The sequence below is a fragment of the Lampetra planeri genome, unplaced genomic scaffold, assembly GCF_965212315.1.
Source record: "Lampetra planeri unplaced genomic scaffold, kcLamPlan1.2.h2 scaffold_726, whole genome shotgun sequence".
NCBI classification, from domain to species: Eukaryota; Metazoa; Chordata; class Hyperoartia; order Petromyzontiformes; family Petromyzontidae; genus Lampetra; species Lampetra planeri.
In genome coordinates this window covers 1-17,322 of record NW_027615548.1, presented here as the reverse complement: position 1 = coordinate 17,322, position 17,322 = coordinate 1, and the positions used below count along the sequence as shown (strand labels likewise).

The window sequence follows — 17,322 nt, the reverse complement described above, 5'->3', positions numbered from 1 at the left end:
ACACACACACACACAGATCTGGAAGTGACCACTTACTTTCAATCAGAGGTTCCAACAGAGTGAGTACACATTTATTATTATCCCAAACTTTAAACATCACTTAGATATACAGCAGTATATGTTACACACAAAATACCATGGTCAGGGTCAATACTCTCTTTTGATTGGCTGGCAGCTGTATGTTAAAACTGTGTAATGCTCACGTAGCTCAGCTCAGGTTTTACCCTTAACATCCATCCGTGGCACAATCTGTGAAGCTGGCAACATTAAACAGCACCAGGTGCAGCTGTCAGCGGTAACAACTAAACATTTGACAAGGAAAACAAGAAAAAAACAAACAAGAAAAAAAAAAAAAACTCACACGGAAGTGACGCTTGAAGAGCCATCTGACGCAAGTTAGGGCCGGATAACACATGAAAACATAGTTAATGATCCCATTTCTGGTTCTTTGGCAAAGGCCGTGGTATTAGGCGCGAAGAACCACCCAACGCAAAGCATTCACAAACTGCACTTACATACATTGACAATCTAATCTCCACACTACGTATCTTACCTCTGTGGGTGCAGCCAGAGAGGACAGGGGCTTCATGTAGCCGAACCGCTGCATTGTTACCATGACAACACAGCGCAGCACCTCCAAGAAAGCCGCCGCTGGCCTACACATGAGGACAAAAACGGCACAAAACGCAGCCTCATTGACATTTCACCTTGACTCTTTCCTGGCCTACATCCATTCTTTTCAGTGACTATGGAGTTTAAATGGGGAGAGTTGTGCAGGCCACCTCCTGTGCTACAAGCTAACAACAAACCACAGACTAGATATGTTTCTGCAGGTGAGCTCTTCACTACCTTAATGTTACCAACTTCCACTTTGAACAGAGATGGCACATTTTAAAGGTTATCTTGGTATTTGGAACCCTGTCTCACATATTGTTGCAACCCACCCTTGGTTATACAACCACAGACATTCAGAAGCTCTCGCCTGTTTCTCCATCTGTTTCCTCAACCTTTCTTGGCTGAAAAGAAATAGAGACTAAACAGCACTGTACCGCTGGTCAATGATGAAACCCAGGGAGGTGAGAGTGAGCAGAATGTAGCCGGTCATCCCAAGGATGGTTAACTGGGACAGCATCTAGGATTGAAATATATTTGCACGAGAGAGATGAGGTTTGGGAAAAAATACATTAAAATCAAAACCTTAAATCAGAATCATGGCTGGTTAAGTTACAATCACAGGAGACCTTACTGGGAGAGCAGTCATAAACCGCACGGCTGTCGACTGTTTATTGGCCAATGCCAACCAAAACATATCTGACCTTGAGAATAAGTGCACTGGCACATCCAGTATCCTGCAGCAAAATGAACTTCAACTTGACTCCGACATGCCTAGTTTACAAAGACACTCTAATCGACTCCGATGGCTCTTGACAGAGGACCTGACCACAATTGAGGAGACTATAGTTTGAATCCCTTTGGCCTGCAAATGGAGCCAAAACAACCAACATCAGAGCAGAAATCCCATGCAGATTCTTCCTGACCTTTTTCCGCGATATTTGCACTACGCTCAGGATGACAGGGACACGCACACAAATGGACAGACACACGTGGCGAGCACTGAACGTGATGCATGGTCTAATTCGTGTTCTCTAACCTACGGCCTTGGCTCAGGGCAGCGGCTGGAAGCACGCTGTCTCCTGAGGATGCCGTGGGCTGTCAGCTTAGGTTTATATATCGCCAACACTCGGTTGGGTCTAAAACTCGTTGACGGCTCACAAACTGTACATATGCAGATGGCGATATATAGTAAACCTAAAAACAACCCATGGACAGGATCCAATAAACTATTTCTTCATGTTTATCCACTCAAGAGTCACAATCCTTAAGCTCCCAAAAGAACTAGACTAGCAGGGATCTCACTTGGGGACATAGAGGAATGAGAATTCCTGGCTCATTCCATTTATCAGACTGAGGGATCAAAAGTCATCCACGGCTGTCAGAGTTTATTAAAGCTATAGCTGTTGTGTTTAGTTAGAGGCGTAACGACTGGAGAATTATTATGGCATCAAAGTTTATGTGAACCTATCTGTGTTTAATAACCCAGAGGGATCAGATATATGATTTTATTTGTTTGGCTATCCATCACCCCAGAGGCATACAAAACTCAGACACAGCAAAACAATTAGTGGAAATGTTAAAAATGTAACGTTAAATGCTTCACGCGTCTTTCTCGCGCTTATTTCCAACATGATCAAGTGTCAACATTACGGTGGAGGACAGAAATAGAGCCTAATGGCAGTGCTGCAGCATAACCAACACACTGATTAGGTTTCTCTGCTGTCCCCTGAGAAAAAGCAGATTAACTCTTCAGTCAGGCCATTACTGCAACCTCTGTGCTCACAGGGACTAGTTGATTTAGGAAAGCTGCACAAAGATGATAAAATCCTATACTATTGATGCCACTGATTTATGAATGAATGAAGTTTATTTCAGTTCAGCCTTGCAGCAATTGAAACAAATGTACAAAGTCAAAGTAAAAAATAATACAAATTTAAATGGAGGTAAATGCGTAAGTGGGCATACATTGAAATATATTTGCTGCTTTTTATGGTTTCCTCAAACACAATGTAAACTGGAAAATCTTGGAGCTCAATGTAATTGCTGACACACACATCACGTGATGATTTTTGTAATGCACTTTGTAATGTTTCATTTCATTCTATCAAAAATAATAATAATCATCGTCATCATCATCATAATCATAATGTGTGCCTCATGACCTCCATTTAGGAGATTATGTTTGCCTGTTGGCAGGATGGCGCAAAAACTTCCCAACTAACTTTTATTGAACAAAGGAGAGAACCATGTTACGGACTGAGGATGAAACCTCTGAAAAACATTCAACTGCAGATTGTTTAAACCAACTGAAATCTGAACTTATTTGTTAGTGGAAACCCTAACAGAGACTTACTGCATAAGCTGTCATGACACCTCCAGTCAGTGAAAAACAACATTGTCAAATTTATTCAAAGAAAGGGGATCTGAATGGTGTTTGTGCTTTTTACTGTAGTGTAACATACGTCAAGGCATAGACAGACAGTCTTTCCCTCTCACTAATAAACCAGCCTGCTGCTGATGTCACTGACCATTTTTACAGCAAATTTGTACAAAGGTCATAAATTGTCTTTCGGTGTCTGGTCAATTGTCAAGGTAAATATGTAGACAGAGGGTGTAAATGCATAACACTGCCATAATTTGTCAAGTCTCAGCGCTAACGTTATTTTCCCTCTGAGTCCTGATTGCGGCATCCTGAAGGCTATTTTGGTTGGGAAATGGTTGACTTGACAATTAAGGCGTTTGTGTTCACTGCTGGACCACCAGCTGGGGTTTCATCAGCGAGGGAGGGGGGCCTCCAGCTCTGGAGGAAAGGTATGTGTGTGCATGTGTGTGTGTGAGTGTGTGTGTGTGTGTGTGTGTGTGTGTGTGTGTGTGTGTGTGTGTGTGTGTGTGTGTGTGTGTGTGTGTAAGCAAACAACTAAAGGAGGAACACAACAGACCATTTTATTTGGGTGTTTGAAAGAGCTGGGCGTGACGGCCCTTTTCGGCTAACCAAAACTATGCCCAGGAAAAAGTCCTTCCAAAGATAACTGCTGAGGAGACTGGTTCTTTTTTTTTTTTTTTTTTTTTTACTGATGGAGTAGGAAGGGGGTCTTTTGGCTTGTTGAGTGGAAAATCATAGACAGAGGTTGTTTTAACGAGGAATGTCCATCAGTCATTCTGTCATGATGTTAAACGGAGCTACTCTTTTCCTGCTGTCTAAGTAGACAACTTCTCTACTGCCGCCACAGCAAACTGTGAAATTAGGCTAAATAAGAACAAAAACCCTGCACTCAACAACTAAAAGCTCTAGAATGCCCGATTGTACTTTTTAATAAGAGTTTGTCACGTGAAGACCACCAGCTTGAAAAGAATCTGACAGATGAAAAACACCGCAAAAATCTGCCTCTTTCAGAAGCAACATCATGTTTTTGAGCTAGCAAGGGACTTTACAATGACATTGTAATGACAAAGATCCCTTTGAGATTACAAACACACATACCTGCTTGTTTTCAAACACATCGTGGTACGTCCGCAAAATCAGCAGGAAATGTATGACCACATAAACGTGTAAAGGGAGCGACCAGCTGGGATCATGAGGTACTTCCTTACCAGTAACCTGAAAATAAAGAAACAAACAAGTTTGATTCCCAAATACTGTTTCATACAGGGCCTGTACTTCAGTAACAACGACTCAGTCCACTTCAACTTCTCTGACATAGTATGTCTGCAATGTTTCAACTCAGTTTTACTCTAGAGTACAGCACATGGAGCAGTTGGTGTACATAATAAAGCATAAATAATAAATTACTCTGCTGGGAAAAAGATAACAAAGCAGACATCAATCACATCATAAAGATGCTATGTCGTAATTATTGATAAAACAATATTTTAACCTAAAACATCTTGAACAGAAGCATTTAAAGAATGAATTTTATTTGGGTTAGCAGCTGTTGATATCAATGTTCATCTTGACAGCCAAATATCAAACCTCAGCGTTATAAATGTCCCTTGGTTTGCAGACTCAATGTCACAACAAGATCTCGATAAGCTGGTATTTATCTCCAGCAGACTGTTTTTTTCACAGGTTTGTTGAAAACAATCAGACAGTTGATCCAGAACGAGGCTGCTGGGTTTTTTAACAAAACCCAGGAAAGCTTAGCAGCACTGGTTCTCAGATAGCTTCACTTGCTACCAATATCTGACAGAATCAGTCTTCAGATTCTGCTGAAAGAGATCCAACATTTAGTTTGGACCTCTTACAGCCTAATTTAATATGGATTTCACAGGCCAGTGGGGTCATGTGGTTTGGGATTAGTTCCCAGATTTAAACTTAATTAGCCACCACACTTCCCCAATTTAGAAAATAATACTGCACAATCCTAGACTACAAATAATGCTGAGAACCTCTAATATAATCTCATGACACAGCTTTTTTAAAATCACTTGTAACAACTCGTCAACAATGATGAACTCACTGTGTACTTCCCTATGTATTTATATTGTTTATGGGTATTATTGTTCTATAAGTTCATGTATATATGTTCTCACTTCTGTGAAGAAGTCTACGCTGCCTGCCCAGAAAAAACAACAACAGAGAAACATGTGAGTCCCTCAGTAAGAAATCCCTGAGTCATCTGACCTACTGTGCGTCCAAATGATGAGTAATTGAGGCTGGAGGGCTCTCTGTCCAAACAGTTCCCTCTTTGAAAATTAAGTGTGAAAAAAATGGACCAATCGCTGTCTCTCATTTAGGGGTTTCCCAAGAACTTGAGGAACCAAACCACCACATGTGGGTTCCTACTGCATGCCAGCTACAAAATCGTAGGTGTTCCAGCGCGCCACTCTGCTTAATCTCAAAAAGATGAAACCCATTCATCTCCTCCTTCACAGCCCAGTCCTGTCCTCTGTGAGAGGCCATCTACAGGAAGATATAGCCGCTACATTCAATCTGTGTTTAGCATCAACCTGCTGAGTTTAAGGAGACAATTAAATCTGAAAGGGCCTTTGTTTTAGTGTCACACAAGACATGAATAAATATGTGACACACAAATATGTGTCAACGTGATGAGCAATGAAGGAGTGCTTCAGGAATGCCAAATAGTTTAAACTCACCTTCGGGTTTTTGGCGTGGTCACCCAGCCGAGATTTGCCCGGCTGCCAACTTGGACCTTTAACGAATGCTGAGACTTTGTTGCTGATACTCTTGTAAGTCTTGGACTTTTTCCACAAATACAAATAGTAGTGCAACTGTAATACAACAAAAAGGTTAGTCAGACATTGATATACAATGAAATCAGTTTGAGTGATCAGTTTTAATGAAGGAATGGCTGCATTAAATGTTGATTGATTGTTCTCTCACTGGGAAGGGCTTTTCCAATCTCTGGTGAGGCCAGCAAAAATAATCACCACATTTAGCCTGACTTTTCATTTTACTCCCTCATTCACCTCAGCTGGGCAGTTAGTTTGGAGTGCGATAATAATGTTATGGTTACAAAATGGCCACTTGCCAGTGAAGGAAAAGTGAGCTCATGCCTCATCTCCTGACAGAGTTTAGATGTTGGTCTACAGCCCAGTGGAAGAAACATCACCTCACCTGAACATAGAGGATTTCAAATGTCTTAATAGGGTACACCAGGCCGTACACCACTTTGTCTGTCTCTTCAGCGAAGGTATCTGAAGAATACATGCACATGTGTATGCTTAAAAAATGAATCAAATATTGACACGATAGAGAAGCTAGCAGCTCTAAAAAGAAAACCGTTAATCACCAGCTCCCATTGAGCGATGTTATACAGCCTCTTTTGGCTAAAAGTAGCATTTTAGCGAGCATCAGTACTCATTTACATCTGTAAAAGTTTACAGTCTTTGGTAATATAACTGATTACATTTGACAGTTTTTGGACACTTTTGGTCCCCAAATCGACTGATGAATTGAGTGTTTCCTTCTCCACCTCCACCATGCTAACATCTATTCTTTCTCCCAATAGAGGTGGATAACCCAACCCTAATGATTCGTTGCCCCCTGTTGGTTTGGGATGTAACACTGTATATGTGATTTGTGAGATTAGCTTGTTTCCTTGTGGCATTGAGTTAGTGTTATTTTTACTTCCTTATTTCCTCCCACCTGAACTTTACATGATGGACACCACATTGTGTGATTCTCTTGGACGAACATGAGTGTCAGATGTAAGGCTTGTTTTCTATGTGATATGTCTGAACAGTTGTCCAAGGTGTCTTAAGAGTAAAACATTTCAATCTTTCACTCCTTCACACTTACCGAATAATCGGTCCCATATGATCAGAATTCCACCGTAATTCTTGTCAATGCAATAAAGGTTCCTCCCTGTTGAGAAAATTAATGGTGAAGTAACTATGATAAATTGCTTAAACTCAAATGAAGAGAAAAACTCCACACCTGACCATAGATGCCCTTTTTTCATACGTTAACTCACCTTATCAAGAGTTGATGCATCAACATCTCTGCGTCATAGCAGAGCATATATGAAAGAAAATCTAAAATGCTGTTTATACTGTTTAGTATTAGAGAGAACTTCTCTCACCATGATGAACTCTGTGATGTTTTGGAGTGTTGAAGACCCACTCCAGAGGTCCAAGGTCTTTGATCAGCTGCAAGATAAAGACATTGGTCAGTAAATGTGTGACAAATGTGGATCCACTGACAAAAGTTTTCAAAAGTTTTTCACTTTAAAATGTAATCTTATTTCACATCCAACTTGTTTGGTAAAAGTTGGAAGGTCGTTATTGCATGAATAAAAATGTAACTCCACAGTGAAGCTAACGATCCAAATTACTTTGAATAGCGCATTTAAATTGTGAATACATTTTTTTTTTTACAATTGCGCAAACAATTTCAGCTCAACTCCATTGTAACACACCAGTTTATCTGTGTTTTGTGCCACACAGTTGGGCAGTCAGCAAGTACTGACAGCTTTGCTGTAGTGGATGATGGATTTACCCCACATATTCAGCAGGTTTGAGGATGCTATGAACTTCGGTAGTTGAGGCTGGTAGTCGTGTGTAATTGTTTGTAATCTTTTGCCAGTAAAACGTTCTAGGTGGCAGGGGAAAAAAAACATATACAGTAGGTTGAAAGCTTGACCGAGAACTAAACAGGGTAAAGGGGAAAGTTACAGACATTATAAATAACTGGTAGTTATTAAACTACCCATCTAGACTTGTCTAAACCAAAATGTGTTCAATAGCAAACAGATGCAGCAGTGGATCATTAAATGTCACACTATACATATGTCACAGTCCACATTATTCTTTTGCTGTGACGCCGATATTTTGATGTTTCATCTGTAAAAATGTGTGCAGCCTGACACAACTCAGTGACTCATTATTTCTATGTAAAGGCTTTGTCTGGCAGCTGATCGTGAGAGTTTTATCTTGAATGAAAAGGGTCTCCGCCACTGAGTGGTGCAAGCAATCGTGTGCCAATAAATTACATGACATCAAAAAAAAGACCCATAAATTTTTCCACTAATAGTGCACTAAAAGATGGTGGGCGTTCCAAATCCACTTATTCCCCGTAACGATCTTGGGGACTGTAAACGCGATACTCGCAGTCACTTTAAAGGCAGAGAGAGTGGTCCTGCTCCTGTTTGGAATATTTCATAATATCTCATTATTTTTTATTGAACGCAGGTTCCACTGAGTCTTGACTTAACAGACCGATTAGTGTTGGCGCAGGGACAAAGATCACATGACAGACTTTTGATTCTTTTATTTCAGATTCAATTTGAACTCATTCACAGCTGCATGTTGGCTCATCATACATTTACATATTTATATCTATTCTATTGCTACAGTCAAGGTCAAAGATACTTCAGGCCATTTGGATTCAACCTCAAAGGCCATTTACAGCAATCGTCTTAACTGTTGCAAAGGCTCTGAGTACATCCTCTACAACTGCTTGTGTAATTATTATTAATTATACAAACTAATTAGAAAAGTACCTCTGTGTGGATCCAGAACTGGTAGAGCAGGTTTAACTGTATGTGAACTGCAAACACAGAGGGGGGTATTGCCAGAGCCATGGGCAGGTAGAAAATCTGGAGGTGAAGAGGAGAGGACAAAGTACAATTCGTCACAAGAAGTACAGGCTATGAAAAAAGGTTGTTCTCTATATTTTTATTCTAGATCTCCACAGGTGATGCTTCACTAAGGTTGAAAAATAACGACACATATTTTCTGACCCTTGAGATGCACATGACAAAACAGGGAGATGCATATTAACTCCCTTCAGTGATCCTGCGGCATAGACATACTGCGTTATCCACTGACACGTCAAGTGTTTTTAACAGATGGGACAACAGATTACATGATTAACTGGCCCCTCCTACACGGTGACGTCCCTTCTCCTGGTGTGCAAGATAGAACACGCAACACCTCATCAGATACTTGTGGAGGTTTTATAGGCCTTTTAAATCCCATTTTGCAACTTGCGTACACTTACGTGACCATTGCCATTATTTATGACACAAGTCTATATGTAATATACACATCATGTGGTGTAACATGCAACACGCACCATATGTTTTCCTGTGTAAATTGTAATGTAAGTTTGTAGTAAAAATAGTCAAATGATTTATAATGACATGCAAACACCTGGACATGTTACAAAATGGTCACATTTGCAACCACCTGATGATATTACATAAATAATATGAAGTGGCTAGAAAGAAAGATATGTGCTCTTGAAGCATATGAATGAGATCTTACCCATGATGTGAACTGCTGGGTGAGGGACTGTCGGAGGGCCGTGGTGAGGTTGTAGTACTCTGAACTGTGGTGAACCTGGTGAGCTGCCCAGAGGACGGCCACTTCTGCAGAAAATTACACAAGGAACACATTAAACATGGAGGTCCAAGAGTCCAAACTAATATCTCAAGAGGTTATCACTCATTCACCTGTTTAGTGCCGTTACAGAGCCACTATGTCCGCATGAGCCTTGTTCATCGGCCTTGAACCCTCACACACATTCAGCTGTCTTTACATCACTGGGACAAATGATTTATCTTAAAAATACACCCTGCTCCTTCCCCAGATCAGTAACTATACACGTTCCTGCCCCAAAGGAGTCATTTCTATCCTGCTGCTGGCGGGCCGTGATGAAAAGCTGAAGCTTGAACGTAGATGCTCATCAGTGCAGAAGCAGGGGGGGCTCAGGTTATTATGACAGTGGGGATTTTGGCTGAAGCTGGCAGCATCGTGTCCCAGTACTCCAGTTTTCATTCCACTGCTGTGTTGTGATACTTGCTACATTAATATCGATGTTACACTTCATTTTAACATCCAAGGGGAACATGCTTGTTAAGTTTCACTGGATCTCCCAGCCGTTTCCGGACCACCCCGTCTGGTCTGTGCTTTTTAGCACCTCCCCGCCCTCTTTGTCTTCACAGCCGTACAGGAGAGAACAGTAACCTTCAAATTCCACAAAACCACAAACGCTCATATAGACTATGCACAGTCATGTATTCTTCATAATATAACTTTTTAAATGAGGTAACAGTTTCATGCAGGAGCATTTGTGATGGTATTTGCATTATGAAGCCGTTAAGCTTTGTATTAAGAATATGGTCACACATGGTTGGATGACAGGACGAAAGGTATAGTTTGTATGAGTGTGTATGTCCATGACTTTTATTTCTATGATGATAATTTATTTTAGGCTAATATTTTAGCGCCTTTTTGTCATACGATATGGTTGTGTGTAAATCGACATAATTGAAGTGGTTTTACAATGCTTGAGCACACATAACCACACACAGACACGCTCTATTTTGAGAAAATCATTCAAAAGTTACATTTTAAACTCCTCCTTTCTTGCCGTTTAATGAACTTGTGAATTCTAGCGAGACCGGCAGTCGTAAAACCCAACGGGTCTGCAGCACCTGAACAAACACTGCTAAGAGCCGAAGGTGCGCGATGTGATAGCAGAGGAGCGCCATGATCTGTGCGTCTCCATTCAGTGAAAGGTACAATACCTTAAGGAACCCAGAGGAAATAACACTACCTCTCCTGAGCAAATCACCTGTCTGACAGGGATATTGCTGAACTTCAGCATGTGTGAGAGAGAAACTGTCACAGACAATGTTAAAAGGTGTTTTTGTGACCTCAAGTGAGATGAGACGGACACTGAATGCAACTGCAGCCATCTAGAATAAAAATGATGATGTTTCTTCCGCTGTGAATCATGGGAGAATTAAAAACTAAGCTACAAAGCGACGTATTTGGATAATTCAGCCTTTGTTTAATTCCAGCGGCCTGAGTCTTTTTTTTTCAGTCTTCTCCCTGGAATTGAGCTTGGCAGGGTCCAGAACTAAGGGCGGCTAAGATTGATGCTCGTTGTCATTGATAGGAAGTAAGAACTGCTAGGCTTCACTGCAAGCCCATGTCCTCATCTCTGCACTCGGCGGGACACTGCATAGTTTGGCAGGGCCTATTCAGGAGGGAAGCCATGTTAATGGTGAGAACCAAAGTCTCAGAGCTGGTGTGCACAGCAAGGCCAGAGCAACACTAGGTCTCCTCTAACAACCTCACTAGAATCGCACGGATGAGTTGTAATGGACACGTTGCACCTCGGCTGCTAGCCTCTAATTAGCTGTCGGCTGTCCATTAAATTGGTATTATACCAATGTAGCGAAGAAAGAGAAAGCTGTTGCCTCATTCAGTCTTGGGCCGACGTCTACGGGGTGCAAAAGCTGTTAACTAACCACAACAATGGGCGGTATGGCAGGCAGAGTGCATAAAGAGACATTGCGAGGCTAAAGCATGATGGTCGCTTTATTCATTGTAATTTTATGCAAAACTGTATTATGCTTAACTTGAATCAAGAGACATAAACACAAAAGAGAATGTAGGTGGTATTCACAAGTGAGGTATGTACAGTGTTGCAGCAGTTATGATAAGCTAAGTCACTTTCTGTGTCTGTGTTTTACCTCGTACAGACTAAAAATCTTTTTTTGAGATGTCATTTGATAAACATTTATTACACGTCCTCCTCATTTGGACTATTTTGACTCGTAAAATATGACCTAGAGGACCGTCACATCATTTAGCCACTCTATCGACTGACACATCAGATTGTCATTACATGACTGCTAGAGGACACCTAGTTTACCAAACGTAACATGTTTGCCTGCAACACACGACCATTTCTGCGGGCCTCATCCGTCTGCATATTACAGTGGTAAATAATGATGGCGACAAGATAATGTCAAGCAAGATAGAGTTGCTTGTAGTATCAGTGTTCATGTCACGTGTGTGACAAGTCATATAAACATGGTTTCTGCTGCCAAAGGTCAACAAGACGTTCCTTGTTGTTTGTAAAAAGGTACATGCAAGCTTCAGTTGCTCATAAGAAGACAAATCTATCAATTCCAACAGAAAGTGTGCTGATTTGCAGAGTAGCATCTGGGAAGTCACTGCTGGATAGCCTGTACTGTACTGTTAATGGTCTACCTCTGAATCTGTATCAACTTCTCTGGATATTAACTGGACATTTAGAACAGTTCTAAAAAGCTTGTAAAACAATTCCAAAGTCTGTTGTAGAGTTGCAGGTAATAGAAGTCTTGGCTGTTGACCTTGGCGGAGGTCTGCGCTCCTCGAGTTCATTTCTTTCATCCTGTTAGCCAGCTAATAATGCTCTTTATCACCAGGCACAAAGGGCTGATAGGAATACCATTCATTTTCTAAACAAGGTGGTAAAAAATATTGGACCTCTAACTTTGAGTTTTACCCTGGTGATGATTTTGGAGGAGAAATCTGAAGATCACTGAAGTAGTTACAAATCACCCTGTGTTGAAGGTTTTGTGTTGCGTCATTATTTATTGAGAACACCTCGGGTCCTGGCAATGTTAGAAGAACACAAGCCACATCCTCAGACAGAGAGAGAAGGTGGAAACTGTTGCCTGAGCTTTCCTAACATTGCCTTTGTTTTTCCTTTCTAAGATCCAGTGGTTCTATCACCACTTCATCACTCATTCGTATGTGTCTACACTGAGCCCTCATTTCTGATCATTTGTCATTTTCAATAAATTAAAGATATTTCTACAACTCCTGCGCTGTGTTTACACCCAGTGTAGCACCATTTCCCAGCTTTAATGGCTCAGCGGAAAGTGAGCGCATATAAACACAGTGTATCTGCAAAAAAACCCAAAAGACAAAACAACGCCACCCACTGTCTTACCCAGAAGGCTAATGCTAGATTGCTGACATGCTAATGCTAGTCCTAATTGCTAGGTACAACAGCTGTTCAAGTCACATCGTTTGTCTGGACTAAGAGGATGGACTTTCCACCATTCAAGGTCCTACTTATTTTAGTTTTGCACAGCTCGCGGTGGTTACACACAGCCACAAACAGTATGTATGCCCCTTTTGCTGTTCAAGCTAGACAAGCTAGACACAGCACAACAGGAAGCTTTTCCTAACCCCAATAAGCTACGACAAGGCAGTGCCACATTCTTTTTATACACTTAACTTGAGTGACACATTTTTTCACATCACCTGGCTCCATGGACATGATGTGTGAAACTGAGACAACACCAGAGCATTGGCATCATGATGACGTAATACAGTTTTATGTTGTACTGTTGAAATAAATCATGACACATAATCAAGACCAATAAGTCATAATCACTCACTTAAGAGGTTGAAAGTTTGACTTTGACAAAGTCTGTTTACGTTTAACTCAAACCTGTCAAAAGCCATGCTTATATAAATGGAGTCAAATAAACACAAGACCCCAAAGTCCTGCTAAAGCCTTAACATGCAACTCTGATAGCAACACACACTGAATAATGCTGCAACAAAGAGACAGAGTGACGAGACAAAAATGAAACCTCCATTCCTTATCACTCAAACCATATGAGATGTTTTCTCAGTCGGTTGCGTCAATCGTCACCTGTAGCGACAGAGTTCTGGCACGAACAGAGACAGTCACTGATTTGCAGCCTTGTGAGTGGAGGGTTGTCGTGTCCATCACAGGTCTAATTGTCTGTGAATCGCCCTCCGGCATTTGGACTCTTGTATGGAGTGCCAACCCAAACAGCGAACACCGGACTCGGTGGATGGCCGGCCAACTCGCCTCCACTGATGCTATACTTCATGCTGTCTGCACGACTCAGTCACACACACTAAACTAAACACACTAACCCTGGTCAGGTCCACTTACACCTCTCATAAATGAGCTGTAAAATGAACGGCTGATGTTATTATAAAAGTATTCTAATTGATAATGTTCTTAATTCGCTCATTTACCTCAACTTATAAATATACTAAACTCGCATTCACACTATCGTCTGCAATATACAGTGTTCCCACAGGACCACATGTATCTGTTAGTGAGATATTTTATGACTTATTTTATGACTTATAATGTGTTCTTTCCAGATTAAAAGCCTCCAAGACTGTCTCATGTTACAGCTGCTACTTTCCTATTTATTTTGGATTTTTAACTGCCATTTTGTTAAATTAAGATATTTTGGTTGGTAGAGCCACTGTTTTGAGAAATTTTAATGGACAGCATTAATTAATTAAATTAATTCATGAAAAAATAATTATTAATGAGAAAAGAAATAGAACCTGTTTATCTATAATATATGTGATGCATGGAGCTGTTCACTTGGCCAGAGTGTCTTCAAAGCCAGAGGGTCTTGTCAAGTGTCTTCAGATTTGCAGATCTGAACATACATTTCAGTTGGTCATCTTATATAACAACATTTAGTTTGCCATAAGTTTGCCAAAAAAAAGGGAATCTATGAAAAACATTAACTTTTGCGTTTTCCAGCTCAAACGATGAGCAACAATTGATCCAGCTATGATTTAAAGTCACATTGCCAAAATTCAGTGAGTATTTGAAGTTGTCGGTAGGTTATGAATTATACATCATAATTATTATATATATTATATTATTACCATTATACAGATTCTTCATATTCACACTTCACCCCTCCATCAGACAGCAGCGTCAGCAGTCGAAATGTCCCTTGTCGGTCAACATTGTTGACGGAGGGAAGTTTGTCAAACAGCGGTTGGTGCTAGGGGGGGGCAGCAGACAGCCGGACTGTGACCTCTGTTGAACCCAAACAAACAGGCCCTATCTGCTGTCTGTGTGAAGTCTAGATTCGCTTACTTTCATCACACCCCGCAGAAAGCGAATTGGAGCGCTATAGATCATTGTTGATGTTATCTCTGCCTCCCATGAGGCCTTTCACTTCGTCTCCTCTGCTGCAGCTCGGGAGCACCCCACATCCTGACCAAAGTATACCAGCACAACCAAGTTGGGACAGCTTGGATTCTTTTGTTTGTCCTGCAACTTGCACTGGGCCAGGAACTGGCCGTCACAGTGAAGATTTATGGAGCCCCGGCAGCCTGGGGGCAAGGTTCCCCCTTTCCACCCTGCCACACAGCCAAGAGGAGCTCCTCCTCAAACAATAACATCCACTGGCGCTTCTCCGTGGGGACGGAGGACAGTAGAGGAGTGCTGAGCACATCTGTTTGCCTTAACAACCATGCAGAGCTGGAGGTGTGTGCAGAGGATGCAGTGAGGCCTTAGCATAGCGAGAAAATATATTCTAGCTGACCGTTGTTTCCAAGAAGCTAAGCAATCTGGCATTGATGGATTAGCATTGATACAACTTTTTCTGACTCTGACTCATTGATTCTTTAATTAGAGCATTTTAGGTTTTTTACCTTCATGCTGTACCCTACCCCTTTGTGCAATGAACGATGTTCCAAATATGTGTGGCTGCCTGACGCTGTAGGAGGTGACTGATGTAGGAAGTGACTGATGTGGGCGAATTAAGTGCAGTGACATCAATATTGGTTCCCTGTTCATTGATTTCCATTGCGTTCACAGAGAAGAACTGATTGTAGAACTCCAGTATCGGATAGTGTTTGGTGGTTGTTAAATTGCCATTGATAAAAAAAAGTCATCACACGACAATGGAATGAGTATTATTTCAACTATAAATCTTAATCTTAATAACTGGCAGTCCATTATCAGGCAGTCAACTGTTGCAGCCCTACTCCTGTATGTCCGCTGACACATGTAAGTATAACTTCAGCCACTGTTGGTGACTGTCCAAAGATCTCATGACATTTTTCTTGCAACCAGGCAATTTTGTGGCATCTGAGAGTAAAGAGAAGGAGTTTTAATGGAATTGTGATTGGAATGGAAAAAAAAGGTAATGTGCTCTTAAACCCTGTAAAATTGTAGCTTCTCTGAAAACATCTTTAGCGGCGCCCTACACTGGACTGGGGCAAACTAAAAAATCAGACGGGCTTTCTGCTTGTCCAATCAGATCAAAGTGTCGTCTTTTGGTCTATAAGTAACAGCTGGCTGGTTTACACTTGAGATCATTCCTGCACTGACCCTTTTCAACAGGAAATACATCACATTGGAGAAGATACCATTTCACGAGTTCTTTCAGGGGGACTCAGATGTTCCTGAGCTATAAGTGTAACACAGAGCCACAACGGCTGTAATGTGGTGAGACAAGTGCAGCGTAACGCTATTACCTCACATATAATCAAACCATGGACAACTGACTGGCTGATTAATGGCTTCAGTCTGGCCCCGTATGCCTGGATATAGATGCTGCCTGAACGCACAGCTGCATTTAGTGGCACTTACGATATGAGGTTAGAATAAACAGAATCAACAGTCCTGTCAACAACATGGCCGCATCTGAACCGAGCCGCCTCCGCTCGCTCACCCAAAACCATCTGGTTCCAGGCGGGCTCAGAAAAGCAGAGTTTTGAACATATATAGTCTGTCTGATGGAGGAAGTGGACTGGACTGCAAGGCGGCACACAAAATTTGGAGTCAAATGGAATTTGTTTTCTTTTCTCGTCAGTCACCAGGTTATTGGAGCAAAGTGTTTATAAGAAGTGGTTTGAATGGCTCTGGAGGCCGCAAGGATCGAGACTGACGGCGTCTCGTCCTCCCAGAGACGATAGCAAATGAGTTCTGGGTGGACAAAGATCTTCTCCAGAATAAATAGATTTTATACATTTCACATTTGAATTTTTTTTATGTTGTCTTCTAGAAAAGAACAAATTGTGGACTCGGGCACAAACATCTGCACAGCTCATCTGTTTTGAGTGACTGTCACTCAGCAAAAGTCAAGTGCAAAACTTCTTTGCACTTCTTTCTTTCTTCTTTGTCATGGCATTTGCTGGTGGAACTCAAGCTGCACCGACTGACTACAAAAACAGACCACGGGCCAGAGGGTTTGTATTGGTCATTCATGCACCTAAAATCCCTGAGTCCTTTGAGATAAGTCATGGTCCAATTAAACACATACTGATCAGTCTATTAGCTTCAAACATCAGTGACGTGCTACCTGTTTACTATCTGTCCAAACGCTATGATTTTGTGGGGGTTTCTACTCATTTCTGTAGTGTAAGTGTAAATGAGTTTTACCTACATTTACGTAAGCAAGTGTTTTTGTGTATGGAAGGTTAAGATTTATCAGTGTGGATTTGCTTTTTATAACCTTTCTAGGCGAAGTCCACCCGGTTATGAAACTTGTCACTGTATTACATGAGATGAACAAGCAGATGGATGTTGGACATGTTCCAGTTCATATATAACACACAATTCCTACAACAGAAATCTGAAATCTGTATTTGTTGAAATGTTAATAAAAGCACAAACATTCAGAGAGCAATAAGAGTTGAAGTGGCTATGGGGCA

General features: G+C 41.3%; 1 protein-coding gene across 1 annotated transcript; it reads right to left on the bottom strand.

Moving 5' to 3' along the window:
* Nucleotides 1-553: 553 nt before the first annotated feature.
* Nucleotides 554-9,453, bottom strand: AGMO (alkylglycerol monooxygenase; the record flags this gene model as incomplete). Its single annotated transcript, XM_078624308.1, has 9 exons — nucleotides 554-651; nucleotides 1,045-1,132; nucleotides 4,097-4,213; nucleotides 5,710-5,844; nucleotides 6,191-6,270; nucleotides 6,875-6,940; nucleotides 7,158-7,224; nucleotides 8,577-8,672; nucleotides 9,343-9,453. Coding segments are annotated over 9 exons (858 nt in total), but the record flags the coding sequence as incomplete, so codon positions are not given.
* Nucleotides 9,454-17,322: the final 7,869 nt, after the last annotated feature.